The sequence below is a fragment of the Hyla sarda genome, chromosome 5 (assembly GCF_029499605.1).
Source record: "Hyla sarda isolate aHylSar1 chromosome 5, aHylSar1.hap1, whole genome shotgun sequence".
Lineage (NCBI taxonomy): Eukaryota > Metazoa > Chordata > Amphibia > Anura > Hylidae > Hyla > Hyla sarda.
This window is the reverse complement of record NC_079193.1, coordinates 136,898,391-136,914,014: the sequence shown is the minus strand read 5'-3', so window position 1 is coordinate 136,914,014 and position 15,624 is coordinate 136,898,391. Positions and strand designations below refer to the sequence as shown.

Here is a 15,624-nt window from a genome sequence, read left to right as displayed (position 1 = left end):
AGGTTTAGTTGTATATTTCGGTCACTGTTTGCACCCAATTCAATATATTACCATTATTTTTGTGGTGCCCATCCACTCATCTCTTTTTCCAATGACAGGAGTGACTGGCTGCTGATAGGCTGCAGCTGCATGTGATTCAGGGTCATCCCGCCAACCCTTGTTCCCACCTTCCCAGGATTCCTTGCCCCATGTCCTCACATGTGGATCCGGCATTTTAGATGCCCTGGACCTCACTTAATGGAGTTTAATGAAGCTATTCGCACATCGAATCGCGGTGATATTCGCATTCATACGAATCAAATTTTTCCTTAAATTCGTAACAAATTCGGATTCATCAGATTCGATTCGCTTATCCCTAGAAAGAACCTTTTAAGGGGCTGTGTAAACTAGAAGATTGGTCACCTGATATAGATCTTGGTAAGACCTAAAATTACACTAAAATGGTATTTATTAAAATGTTATAAAAAATTACAGCTCTGCCATTTTATCCAAAATATAATGTTACAGATGAGTAGAGTTAAGCAGGCTCTGCTGTATAGAAAAGAGATTATGAATCGACATTGACTCCTCATGTGTCAGCAAATTCTTAATCTTTATATGAAGACAATAATAATTACTATCCTGCTAGATACTGTGCCCCTGAATATAACCTTGCCACACTGTGCCCTCTAAATTTAATACTGCCACACACTGTACACTCTGAATCTAATACTACCACCCAATATACTACTGCTACATACTATAGACTCTAAAACTGTGCCACTCCAGAAATTCTTCATAATGTACACGATAGACCCGAAATTCAAAATACACTATGCCCCCAAAAATCAATTATAATATACTGTGCTTCACAAATGAGTTTTCCCATATATGAATTAATAATATAAAATGCCCCATAAATAAATTAACACACTGTACCCCCATGTCTGAATAAATGTATGTACTGTGCTTCCATATATGAATATATTACACACACTGTACCCCAACATATGAAATTAACCCGTATACTGTACCCTAAATATGAAAATAATCCATATACTGTACCCCAACATATGGAATGAATCCATATGCTTTACCCAGCATATTAAATTAAGCCATATACTGTACCCCCACGTATGAAATTAGCTGCTTTCACACTGCGGTTAGGACACGGCAGTGTGGCGACCGTCGGGAAAGCCGAGGAGAATAGCGCTGTCTGTTTCTTCTGCTACTCCTGCTACAAATTAGCGGCGCTCGACAGACCACAGTATAGCAAATGGGATCCATCGGGACCCGTTATTGCCCGTTGTGCCCCGTCCCAATAATGCCCGTTAAAGGCTGAAAAAAATAATTACCGGCCGTTTAAGGACAAGGCACAACGGCAGTGTGAAAGTAGCCTAAGCCATATACTGTACCCCATATATCAAATTAAGCCATATACTGTACCCCACATATCAAATTAAGCCATAAACTTTACTCCACGTATAAAATGAATCCATATACTGTACCCTCTTATGAAATTAATCCACATGCTGTACCCCACATATAAAATTTAGCTATATACTGTACCCCACACATGAAATTTAGCTATATATTGTACCCCACATGAAATTAAGCCACATACTGTACCGCACATACAGTAGGCCGCTTAGAATTTACGGTAATTGTAAATACATCTTATGTATGTGGTTTGGGAATCCACCTTCTCCCTAGTTTGCAGAACCAGCTGTTATTTTATCAGTTCTTGGGAACCAGAGAACTGGTTTAATCTCACCCCTGGCTTTATGCACTCTCTGGTCCAATTGTTCAGCAGGAGAATCAGTATAAGGGTGGGTTCACACTACGTTTTGTCCCATACGGGAGCGCATACGGCAGGAGGGAGCTAAAAGCTCGCGCTCCCGTATGTAACCGTATGCGCTCCCGTATGTCATTCATTTCAATGAGCCGACCGGAGTGAAACGTTCGGTCCGGTCGGCTCATTTTTGCGCCGTATGCGCTTTTACAACCGGACCTAAAACCGTGGTCAACCACGGTTTTAGGTCCGGTTGTAAAAGCGCATACGGCGCAAAAATGAGCCGACCGGACCGAACGTTTCACTCCGGTCGGCTCATTGAAGTGAATGGCATACGGGAGCGCATACGGTTACATACGGGAGCGCAAGCTTTTAGCTCCCTCCTGCCGTATGCGCTCCCGTATGGGACAAAACGTAGTGTGAACCCACCCTTACTTGGAGATACAGCTCTGGTGCTATTTTCTCATCTCAACATAGTTAGAGATGCACTTACGCGTTATTGTAGTTGTTCAGGAAATATCAAACAGTTTGAACTCTATCTCAGGAAATGTGGCTGACTGGAGAAGCTTTATAACATATCTGCTGAAATAAAGATTTTTTTTCTACAAACCAAAATCTTCTGGCTTTTGGATATAAAGACTGGAGTACTGTCATACTAGCTTCCTGTATTTTTCCTATGACCTTTGGAATCACAGGGAAGCGCTGTAGGCCAGATTCAACTTCTACTAAAATCCTAACATATCTGTTGTCTCAGCTCTTTGTTTTCAATATTTGAAACAGTTTCACAAGTTTAGTGTTGGCAGTTGTTGTTATAAGACTTTTCTGTTATAAGACTTTTCTGTTTTTGTAGAACACATTCTGTTTACCCCTTAACTACCACAGTAATTTAGCTCTAAATAAGCAGACATACTTTTGTGATTTTGCACATGTTCTGATTTAACCCCTTAAAGGCAATGGGGGGGGGGGGGGGGGGAGATATATCAAAGTTGTCTATTTCCTGCATCAATATAGACCAACCTACAGAGGGTTAGTCTATTGTGCGCTTAATTTATCAAAAGTCGCACGGCCTTTGATAAATTCTGCACACAGACTTCGAGATCTATGCTTTAGACTGTATTTAAACCTGCTCCAGCATGGTCTGACATTTCAGAGTACTTTAGGTCAATGCGACTTTTCACCGAAAAGTTGCTTTTGATAAATTCAGCACCAATGCATTTTTCCGTCTAAAATAGACTAGAATGCATCATGTTCTAAAAATCCTCTTAAGCAAAAGTCGTGAAAAAGTTGCACGTGTTTAGACTGCGACTTTATGTGCGACAATTTTAGTCGGGAAAAAAACTGTCTAAATCCTTTGATAAAGCTCCCCCATTGTGTCATGAGAAAATGATCTATTGTTTCAATTAAGTTTTTATATTAAACATATTTTTAGAATTTTTCATTTTTCTATCTATATTATAAAATAATCCTGACATGCAGTTGAAGTTTTAATTCAGAAAATAGAAACACATGAACAATGAACATGTTTCAGTATCTAGAGTACATTGCTTGTCAGGGAGAGAACAGAGCCTGTGCAGTAGCACAGTTAATCTACACCATGGTTAGAGAAACTTATTATCAGAATGCACTTGTGAGCATGCAAGTTTTATTGTTTTTTCACTACTCCAGACTCCGTTGTGCAATTATTATCTAACATTCTATGGGGAAATTTACCAGGGACCATATTTATGGCACAGGGGGGAAGACTGACTGGGGAACTTACTGGGGGCTATTTTTGCTGCTGCCAGAAGAGGAAGGAAACTTACTAGGAACTTACTGGACACTATATTTGCATACAAACCTACAGAGTTTGCATACAAACATACAGAGTGTATGCAAGAGGTTTTGGGAATTGTTAATGTAAAACAGAGAAACTGACCTTGCCCAACATTCTTTCCACAATAGTACAGATTAGCAATGGAGCTGAAGTGGACACAGAGAAGGAAAAAAAACACTGGTTGGGTAGATACAGAATGCATCAACAGAGACATTTTGTAGAGAAAAAGCTCTGAAGAATTCAACATAAGGTGCCCATACATATTTTATACAAATGTTGGCCGAAATCCACCAAAGAAGGCCTGTTCAGCAAACAGTATATTATGTGTGACAGCCTCCCAATTCTCCTTTAAGAGATGATGTTAGGGGAGAGTTCAGGTGTCTGACCCTAAAGTTTACCTCTCCTCTCTGCATAGAGGATACACGTTTAGCCATGTCGAATGAACATTTAGCTGACAGTTATTGCAAATGTATGGCAACCTTTAGTGTCAGTTTTCTCTGAGCTCAGCTGCACAGTAGTTGGAGACTATAGGACATACTAATAACAGGAACCCTACCTCTATGTAGCTAATTCCCTTAAAGGAGATACCGGTATCCATTGTCAAAACTAGGGATGCACAGAAATTTCGGCCGCCTAAAATTATCGGCTGAAAATGCCCCTTTCGGCATTTTCGGCTGATGGAATTCTGGGCCGAAGTCTTTTGGGGGCGCGGTCCAACCCCTAAATGACACAGGGCGTACAGGTACGCCCTGGGCAACCGGGACTTAGTGCACCAGGATGTGCATGTATGCCCCGAGTCCCGATGTGGCTATCACATGAGTGCAGGAATTGCGCTCGCATCATAGACCACGGGACCTGCACGTATTGCTGGACATCAGCGATCATCCGGCATTAATCCCTCAGATGCCGTGATCATTATTGATCATGACATCTGTGGCAGTTCCAGTGGCTGATCTGATTGCCCGCAGCATGGCCGCATGGCTCAGGTCAGCTAAAATGGCAGCCGGAGGTCTCCTCACCTGCCTCCTGCTGCCATCATAGGGTCTTCTTCTCTGGTCTGCCATCGAGCAGACCAGAGAAGTAGATCACAGATAACGCTGATCAGTGCTATGCATATGCAGAGCACTGATCTGTACCTGCAGTCTAGAGATTGCAATATATAGTCTAGGACTATAAAAGTGTAACAAAAAAAAAGTTTTAATTAAAATGAATAAGCCCCTCCCCAACAAAAAATAAAATTCCCATCTTCCTATAAAAAAATGTTTAAAGTGTAAAAATTTTTAATAAATCATATTTGGTATCACCAGGTGCGTAAATGTCTGGTTCATAAAAGCATTATGTTAATGATCCCGTACGTTTGATAACGTAAATATAAAAAACACCAAAGTTTTAATCAGAAACAACTTCATTAAAAGTGATTAAAAAAAAATCAGCCCTCAAACATCCCCATTTACAGAAAAATAAAAAAAGTTATAGAGGTCAGAAGTTCTGCAAAAACAGTGGGCGAACAATGCATTTTCGGTTTTCGGCCAAGCACAACCTAAATTTTCGGTTTTGGACCAAAATTTCCCTTTCGGTGAATCCCTAGTCAAAACCATAAAAAATTTTAATTATCCAAACACACTTAAAGGAGATGTCCGGTACGGACTATTCCTATTCCATCCTGCCCGGCCTGCAAAAATGAGAAAACAAACTTTCACTTGCCTTCCTACGTTCCCCCGGAGCTCCGCAACAGCTGATCGGTCGGGACATCGCTGTGGCCGGTGGTAGGCTGAAGCACTGCGTGACGTCCCGGGCTAAGGGAAGTAGGAAGTAGACAGCCCGGCCGACCAATCAGCTGTTGCGGAGCTCCAGGGGAACATAGGAAGGTTAGTGAAAGTAAGTAAAATAAACGCAGCTTTTCCTGAATGTTCCTCCCAGCGCTGCCAAATTACTACAAGTCCCATCATCCCTTGCATCCATTCCACTGCTCACTGGCCCAACCGAGACAACTGCGCATGCACACTGTTAGGAAGCTGATTGTCCAAGACGTGGAGAATCAAATGAGATGTGCTAAGCCAATCAAGGAAGGCTCAGCATGCTCAGTTATGATTATTCATGAGAAGGGTAGCATGGAATCACTCACAGGGTGGCTGTAGACGGTGACGTAAACAGTAACTTGGCGTTGATATAATGGCCGTGGTTCACTTTAGTATGGTAGACACCAGTTATCGCAGAAGATGCAGAGATGCAAGATAAGGGTAGGCTTTATACTGCAAATAGATGCACATTACAAAGTTACATAACTTTGTAATGTGCAGCTGTGAAGAGTTCATTTTATTTCTCCTTTATGTGATTTACGAGTCAGTCAACAGATAAGAAGGCATTGTTTGTAAAATGTTTTATGAAAATATAAGTGGTATGTATATTAAGAATAAACATATAAACTTACAGTCATGGCCGTAAATGTTGGCACCCCTAAAATTTTTCAAGAAAATTAAGTATTTCTCTCAGAAAAGGATTGCAGTAACACTTTTTGCTATACACATGTTTATTCCCTTTGTGTGTATTGGAACTAAACCAAAAAAAGGAGGAAAAAAAAGCAAATTGGACATAATATCCCACCAAACTCCAAAAATGGGCTGGACAAAATTATTGGCACTTTTTTAAAATTGTGGAAAAATAAGATTGTTTCAAGCATGTAATGCACCTTTAAACTCACCTGGGGCAAGTAACAATATAAAAATCACACCTGAAAGCAGATAAAAAAGGAGAGGAGTTCACTTAGTCCTTGCATTGTGTGTCTGTGTGTGCCACACTAAGCATGGACAATAGAAAGACGAGAAGAGAACTGTGGACTTGAGAACCAAAATTGTGGAAAAATATCAACAATCTCAAGGTTACAAGTCCATCTCCAGAGATCTAGATTTGCCTTTGTCCACATTATTAAGACGTTTGCAACCCATGGCACTGTAGCTAATCTTCCTGGGCGTGGACGGAAGAGAAAAATTTATGAAATGTGTCAATGCAGGATAGTTCGGATGGTGGATAGGCAGCCCCTAAACAACTTCCAAAGATATTCAAGCTGTCCTTAAGGCTCAGGGAGCATCAGTGTCAGCGTCAACTATCCGTCGACATTTAAATGAAATGAAACGCTATGGCAGGAGACCCAGAAGGACCCCACTGCTGACACAAAGACATATAAAAAAGCAAGACTACATTTTTCCAAAATGAACTTAAGTGCCTCTGGCACTGGGTGCCTTGAATATGTGCAAGGCATCATGAAATCTGGATTACCAACAGATTTTCAGTCGCATTGTATCGCCCAGTGTCAGAAAGCTGGGTTTGTGTCCGAGATTTTGGGTCTTCCTGCAGGACAATGACCCCAAACATATGTCACCCAGAAATGGATGGCAACAAAGCACTGGAGAATTCTGAAGTGGACAGCAGTGAGTCCAGATCTAAATCCCATTGAACATCTGTGGAAAGATCTTAAAATTGCTCTTGGGAAAGGACGCCCTTCCAATAAGAGAGACCTGGAGCAGTTTGTAAAGGAAGAGTGGTCTAACATTCCGGCTGAGAGGTGTAAGAAGCTTATTGATGGTTATAGGAAGCGACTGATTTCAGTAATTTTTTCCAACGGGTGTGCAACCAAATATTAAGTTAAGGGTGCCAATAATTTTGCCCAGCCCATTTTTGGAATTTGGTGTGACACTATGTCCAATTTACTTTTTTTCCTCCCTTTTTTGGTTTAGTTCCAATACACACAAAGGGAATACACATGTGTATAGCAAAACGTGTTACTGCAATCCTTTTCTGTGAGAAAGACTTCATTTATTTGAAAAATTTCAGGGGTGCCAACATTTACGGCCATGACTGTATCTATTACAGTTGTAACAATTCATTAAGCTCTTCTCTGAAAATGGAAATAGTTATGAAGTTGTATGCTACAATAGTTGCTCTCATATAGTTGTGCAGTTGTTACATTAATGTGTAATTACTTTAGTTATTTAATATTCTTAACATAAAGTTAGAAGTAATATTTGTAATATAATTTAAAAATGTAGACTATATTGAAGGGGGTTTGCCAATTTTTTTTGCTTACGTGCGACTTTCGCAATGATAAATCCTGAACCTCTGCAAAGTAAAAACTGAAAATTGCTTAGGTAGAGCAGATTGGTATTTTTTGCTTACCCACAAGAGTCATTCAAAAAATTGCTTAGGCGCACGTGCGACTTTTTGTGCGACTCTAGTAAGCAATAAAAGCTGCTTAAATCCCTTGATAAATCTCCCTCTATGTGATTATAATTATTTGTTTATTGTCTAAAAGATATCTGATAAGGATCTATAACTAGTTCTACCAAGATTGGGATGTAATAGTTAAAAACAACAATAGATTACATTTCATGATCAGCCCTAATACTTCAAGACAAATGCTTTGGCAAGCAGCTTAAAAGAGCATCATGCATGGAAATATGCCAATCTGATGGATGAAGGAGCTGGCAGCTTGACAACCATATGTCTCAGTGCAGCGAATCAGCAAATTCTTAAACACTGCTAAATTAGCTTTATTCAGCAAAATCAAATGCCAGATAGATGAGATGGATAAGTATAGCCTTGTGAATGCACTGAATGAATATCACCTAGCACAAAAGGGGCGGTAAAAAAAATAATGAGAAAACAGGGAGCCTAAAATGGGATCTTGCACTATAAGCAGAAATATTAACGGGTTATCCCAAGATTAAAAGTTTTCCTTTATACACAAGATAGGAGAGAAGTATCCAATTGGTGGAGGTCCTACCACTCTGACCCCCACTGATACCAAAAATGGAGGTCAGTTTTTCTTGGACTGAATGGAGCAGCAGCTTGCATGTTCTTCTACCACCCCATTCACTGCCTGTGGGACTTCTGAACATAGGAGAGTTTAGCTCTCAGCAACATTCAGAGATCCTACAGAGAATGAATTCAGTCCATTCACTCGGGGGACAGTTTATCTCCATTATTGTTTTCAGCGAGAGTCCTAGAGGTCAGCAACAGTCACCCTATCCTGTGAAGACTGGTACAGTTCCTAATATTCTATGTTACCAAGTACCAGTCAGAATGAGTGTCAAATCTGCCATTAGTTGGGTCCGCGATTAACCCCTTAAGGACACAGCCCATTTTGGCCTAAGTACACAGCCAGCTTCCTTTTGCCATAATATATTATTTTGTGGGGAAATTGAGAAGAAAACTGCAATTTTTTAACTTTTCAAGGGTTTAACATGCCTTACTAATATTGTACTCAAACTTTTTAATCTTTCCGTACACATGAGGGCTCATCTTTTGTGCCGTGATCTGTGGTACTTATTGGTTCCACTTTCGGGTATATGTGACTTTTTATTTGCTTTTTATTTTCATTTTTCTGGAATGGGATGTGACCAAACGCAGCAGTTTTGGACTTTACTTTTAATGTTTATGCTGTTCAATGTACTGGATAGTTAAAATTGAATTTAATAGTTGGGAAATCTATACATGCGGCGATACCAAATACAGTGGGGCAAAAAAAAATTTAGTCTGCCACCAATTATGCAAGTTCTCCCACTTAAAAAGGTAAGAGAGGCCTGTCATTTTCATAATAGGTATACTTCAACTATGAGAGGCATAAAAAAATCCCTAAAATCACATTGCCTGAATTTTAACCCCTTAAGGACGGCGGGCCGTTTCAAAGTCCTTAAGGACTGAGGGCGTATGGGTACGCCCGTGGGAATTTCGGTCCCCATCGCTAGCCGGTCGGGGACCAGATTAGGATGCCTGCTGAAATCATTCAGCAGGCATCCTGGCACATCGCCGAGGGGGTCCTGAGACGATTCTGGCAATTCCGGGTCATAGAGTCTCTGGTGACCCGGAAAATAAAAGAGATCGGGGGTGTCCAAGACACCCACCATCTCCCTGAAGGGATAGGAGTGAGGTGGCAGGGGTGCCACCCCTCCTATCCCTGCCATTGGTCGGTCTGAAGCGACCGACCAATAGCAGATCGGGGGCGGGGGGTTAAACTTCAGTTCCCCCGTTCTGCCCACCAACAGTACTCAGGGCAGAACAGGGGAACTGACGGTGACCGGTGCCAGAGGTCACTTACCAGCGGCAGCAGGTGGCGGCGGGCAGCGATGACGGGCGGCGACGTGCAGCTGGCTCCCTGGTAGACTACGGAAGCTGGTGAGTTGCCTAGCAACATCTGGAGGGGTACAGTTTGGATACCACTATACAGTTTGGAGAACACTACATATACACCACCTTACACTGTCACCCCCCCCCCCCCCTCCCCCCAATAAAAATGAAAAACATATTGTACGGCAGTGTTTCCAAAACAGAACCTCCAGCTGTTGCAAAACAACAACTCCAGCATGCTGGAAGTTTAGTAACAGCTGGAGGCACCATGTTTGTGAATCACTGGCATAGAATACCCCTATGTCCACCCCTATGCAATCCCTAATATAGTCCTCAAATGCGCATGGCGCTCTCTCACTTCGGAGCCCTGTCGTATTTTAAGCAAATAGTTTAGGGCCACATATGGGGTATTTCCATACTCGGGAGCAAATGCATTACAAATTTTGGGGGGCTTTTTCTCCTTTTACCCCTTAGGAAAAGGAAAAGTTGGGGTCTACACCAGCCTGTTAGTGTAAAAAAATTAACATTTTTACACTAACATGCTGGTGTTTCCCCTTACTTTTTATTTTCACAAGAGGTAAAAGGAAGAAAAAGACGCCCCAAATTTGTAACGCAATTTCTCCTGAGTACGGAAATACCCCATATGTGGGCGTAAAATGCTCTGTGGATGCACATCAAGTCTCAGGAGTGAGAGCGCACCATGTACATTTGAGGCCTAAATTGGTGATTTTCACAGGGGTGGCTGATTTTACAGGGGTTCTGACATAAACGCAAAAAAATTAATACCCGCGTGTGACCCCATTTTGGAAACTACACCCCTCACGGAAAGTAACAAGGGGTATAGTGAGCCTTAACACCCCACAGGTGTTTGACAAATTTTCGTTAAAGTTGGATGGGAAAATGAAAAACATTTTTTTTTTTACTAAAATGCTGCTGTTACCCTAAAAATAGGAAAAAATTCCACCCAAAATGTGTAACCCCATTTCTTCTGAGTAAGAACATACCCCATATGTGGATGCAAAGTGCTGTGCAGGCAAACTACAATGCTCAGAAGAGAAGGAGTGTCCGGAATTGAAGGCCATGTGTGTTTACAAGCCCCCATAGTGCCAGAACAATGGACCTCCCCCCCACATGTGACCCCATTTTGGAAACTACTCCCCTCACGGAATGTAATAAGGGGTGCAGTGAGCATTTATACCCCACAGGTGTCTGACAGATTTTTGGAATAGTGGTCCGTGAAAATGAAAAATTTCATTTTTCATTTGCACAGCCCACTGTTCCAAAGATCTGTCAAACGACAGTGGGGTGTAAATGTCCACTGCACCCCTTATTAAATTCTGTGAGGGGTATAGTTTCCAAACATGTGGGGGGGGGGGGGGGGAGTCCACTGTTCTGGCACCATAGGGGTTTCCTAAAATCGACATGCCCCCAAAATCCATTTCAGTAAAATGTGTTTTCCGAAAGCCAAATGTAAACTTTTTCATTTACACATCTGACTTTAACGAAAAGTTGTCAAACACCTGTGGGGTGTTAAAGCTCACTATACCCCTTGTTACATTCCTCGAGGGTGTAGTGTGCCATGTGGGGGAGGGGGTTTCTGTTCTGGCACCATATGGGCAGGGCCGGTTTTAGGCTTAGCGTGGCCCTGGGCAAAATCAAAAGTGGGGCCCCAAAAGTCGTAATAGTGCACTAACCAGATTTGCACATTTTTGGTCACTTCAAATACCATTAAAAATAATCTAAAAAGCAATTGAAAAGTCCCATCAAAACAAAAATGGTACCGAAAATTACAAATCACAGTGCAAAAAATGAGCCCTCATATATCCCCATATACAGAAAAATAAAAGAGTTATAAGGTTGACAGCATAGTTCCCCCACATTAGGTTGTATTTCCCCCACATTAGGTTGGCAGTATAGGTCCCCCCACTTTAGGTTGGCAGTATAGTTCCCCCACATTAGGTTATAGTTACCCCACGTTAGGCTGGCAGTATAGGTCCCCCCACATTAGGTTGGCAGTATAGTTCCCCCCACATTAGATTGGCAGTATAGTTCCCCCACATTAGGTTGTCAGTATAGTTCCCCCACATTAGGTTGTAGTTCCCCCACATTAGGCTAGCAGTATAGTTCCCCCACATTAGGTTGTAGTTCCCCACATTAGGCTGGCAGTATAGTTCCCCCACATTAGGTTCTCAGTATAGTTCCCCCACATTAGGTTGTAGTTCCCCCACATTAGGTTGGCAGTATAGTTCCCCCACATTAGGTTGTAGTTCCCCCACATTAGGCTGGCGGTATAGTTCCCCCACATTAGGTTCTCAGTATAGTTCCCCCACATTAGGTTGTAGTTCCCCCACATTAGGTTGGCAGTATAGTTCCCCCACATTAGGTTGTAGTTCCCCCACATTCAGTTGGCAGTGTAGTTCCCCCACATTAGGCTGTCAGTATAGTTCCCCCACATTAGGTTGGCAGTATAGTTCCCCCACATTAGGTTGGCAGTATAGTTCCCCCACAATAGGTTGGCAGTATAGTTCCCCCACATTAGGTGCAGTAAAGTTCCCCCCACATTAGGTGCAGTATAGTTCCCCCACATTAGGTGCAGTATAGTTCCCCCACATTAGGTGCAGTATAGTTCCCCACATTAGGTGCAGTATAGTTCCCCACATTAGATTGAGGTTCCCCCACATTAAGTGCAGTATAGTTCACCCACAGTATAGTTCCCCACATTAGGTTGTAGTTTCCACACATTAGGTGCAGTATAGTTCCCCCACATTAGGTGCAGTATAGTTCCCCCACATTAGGTGCAGTATAGTCCCCCCACATTAGGTGCAGTATAGTTCCTCCACATTAGGTTGTAGTTCCCCCACATTAGGTTGGCAGTATAGTTCCCCCCACATTCGGCTGGCAGTATCGTTCCCCCACATTAGGTTGGCAGTATAGTTCCCCCCACATTAGGTTGTAGTTCCCCCACATTAGGCTGGCGGTATAGTTCCCCCACATTAGGTTCTCAGTATAGTTCCCCCACATTAGGTTGTAGTTCCCCCACATTAGGTTGGCAGTATAGTTCCCCCACATTAGGTTGTAGTTCCCCCACATTCAGTTGGCAGTGTAGTTCCCCCACATTAGGCTGTCAGTATAGTTCCCCCACATTAGGTTGGCAGTATAGTTCCCCCACATTAGGTTGGCAGTATAGTTCCCCCACAATAGGTTGGCAGTATAGTTCCCCCACATTAGGTGCAGTAAAGCTCCCCCACATTAGGTGCAGTATAGTTCCCCCACATTAGGTGCAGTATAGTTCCCCCACATTAGGTGCAGTATAGTTCCCCACATTAGGTGCAGTATAGTTCCCCACATTAGATTGAGGTTCCCCCACATTAAGTGCAGTATAGTTCACCCACAGTATAGTTCCCCACATTAGGTTGTAGTTTCCACACATTAGGTGCAGTATAGTTCCCCCACATTAGGTGCAGTATAGTTCCCCCACATTAGGTTGTAGTTCCCCCACATTAGGTTGGCAGTATAGTTCCCCCCACATTCGGCTGGCAGTATCGTTCCCCCACATTAGGTTGGTAGTATAGTTCCCCCCACATTAGGTTGGCAGTATAGTTCCCCCCACATTAGGTTGTAATTACCCCCCCCCAAAAAAAAAAATATAAGCAAAACTCACTTTCCAAAATCCCATTGTCGCTCCTTCCCTTCTGAGTCCTCTAGTGCACTCACGGAGCACTTTATATTCACATATGAGGTATTTCCTTACTCGAGAGAAATGGGGTTACAAAGTTTGGGGGATTTCTCTCCTTTTACCCCTAACATGAAAGCCCCTCAGATCCTCTTCAATTCTGAACTGGTCCCTGAAAAATTCCTATTTCGAAATTTTTGTGAAAAATTGGAAAATTGCCGCTGAACTTTAAAGCCCTCTAATGTCTTCCAAAAGTAAAAACATGTCAACAAATGTAGACATATTGTATATGTGAATCAATATATAATTTATTTTGAATATCCATTTTCCTTAAAAGCTTAGGGTGAGATTTATCAAAACCTGTGCAGATGAAAAGTTGCCCAGTTGCCCATAGCAACCAATCAGATCGCTTCTTTCACTTTGCAGAGGCCTTGTTAAAAATGAAAGAAGCGATCTGATTGGTTGCTATGGGCAACTGGGCAACTTTTCCTCTGGACAGGTTTTGATAAATCTCCCCCATAGCGTTTCAAAGTTAAAAAAATTTAAATTTTCATGAAATTTTGGGATTTTTCACCAAGTAACGATGAAAATTTACCACTATGTTAAAGTAGAATATGTCACGAAAAATCTATTTTGGAATCTGAATAAACGGTAAAAGCATCCCAGAGTTATTAATGCATAAATCCAGATCGAGGGAGATTATCAGTGGTCTTGTATGTCTTCCATTCTCTAATAATAGCTCCCACAGTTTATTTCCTCACTTCTCAGCCTGATGCAGGTCTACAATTTTGTTTCTGGTGTCCTTAGACAGCTCTTTGGTCTTTACCATAGTGGAGTTTGGAATTTGACTGTTTGAGGTTGTGAACAGGTGTCTTTTATACTGATAACAATTTCAAACAGGTGCCATTGATACAGGTTACGAGTGGAGGACAGAGGAGACTCTTAAAGAAGAAGTTACAGGTCCGTGAGAGCCAGAAATCTTGTTTGTTTGTAGGTGACCAAATACTTATTTTCCACCATAATCAGCAAATTATTTCTTTAGAAATCAGACAATGTGATTTTATGGATTAGTTTTTCTCATTATGTCTCTTATAGTTGAGGTATACCTATGCTGAAAATTACAGGCCTCTCTCATCTTTTTAAGTGGGAGAACATGCACAATTGGTGCTAAATACTTTTTTGCCGCACTGTATGTGTATTTATTTAGCAGCCTGGACCTGCTGTGCCTGTAGAGAACGTAAATGTACAGGACAAAAATGTATGTCCTGGTGCGTTAAGGACATTGTCGTTAAGGGGTTAATAATCATACCCATAACTCTACTCGTACTTTGCGAGTGGGGGGTTTCTAAAATGATTTTCATTTTGTCAGAGTCTTTCTTCTGCATCTCTTCCACTGAAAAAGATATGGGAACCAGCCAAGTTAGTGCATACTTATTTATTAGTTAAAGGGGTTGTCCCACCTCGTCAAATTGCCTTTTCCGTGTACCTCTGGCCTGTCTGCAGCCGCTGGAAGTGGTTAGGAAAGCTGTAAGCAGCTGAAGTGGGGAAGTTTCACAATGCACGTAACTCCTATTGACTCCAGAAGTTAAAGGGGTATTCCAGGAATTTTTTTTATTTTACTATCCTACAGGGGCTGTAAAGTTAGTGTAGTTCATAACATAGTGTCTGTACCTGTGTGTGACGGCTTTCTCACAATTCTTCTGTGATTTTCACTCCGATATTTATTTTTACCAGCATACAAAATGACTGTTGTCTCAGATTTTTCCCAGGTTGCAATGCAACCGAGACCTGACTCACTAGTCAGCTGATGACAGGGAGCCTGTCTGCTTCAATGGGTGGAGGGATCGCTTGGTGGGAGAGAGATTAATCTTAAACTAATGCAACAGCTGTAGGCACCCTGATTGAAAACCACAGGTCTTTTGGATGGATGCAGCTAATTTATGTTTCAATGGGTGGGGTGGCTGATGTGTGGGAGGGAGGAAAATGGAATTATGGGATTTGTAGTCAAAAAAAGAAAAGTCAAACAGGAAATACCGTTTCACAAAAAGCTAGCCACAGTGTTATGGTAATCTCACAGCATAGCCATTTAGCCCCAAGACAAGCCCAGATCCTTCCTAAGCATGTCCATTACTGCCTGTCAGGTAGGTACTAAAATCACCTTATGGTGGAAAACCCCTTTAAGCAAACAGAATAGCCCGCAGGCTTGCACCGTTTACACCACATCCATTAAAGTCAATGGCAGTT

General features: G+C 42.0%; 1 protein-coding gene across 2 annotated transcripts in view; it reads left to right on the top strand.

Moving 5' to 3' along the window:
• The window catches only part of ITGA9 (integrin subunit alpha 9), a 519,026-nt gene that overhangs the window by 270,103 nt on the left and 233,299 nt on the right, over positions 1–15,624 (top strand). Inside the window, exon 17 of one of the 2 annotated variants that reach the window (XM_056520346.1) lies at positions 14,281–14,340. The exons of the other annotated variant lie outside the window; for it this stretch is intronic. Coding sequence (XP_056376321.1) covers positions 14,281–14,340 — 60 coding nt within the window. The remainder of the gene's footprint in view (positions 1–14,280; positions 14,341–15,624) is intronic. 2 annotated transcript variants of the gene reach the window in all.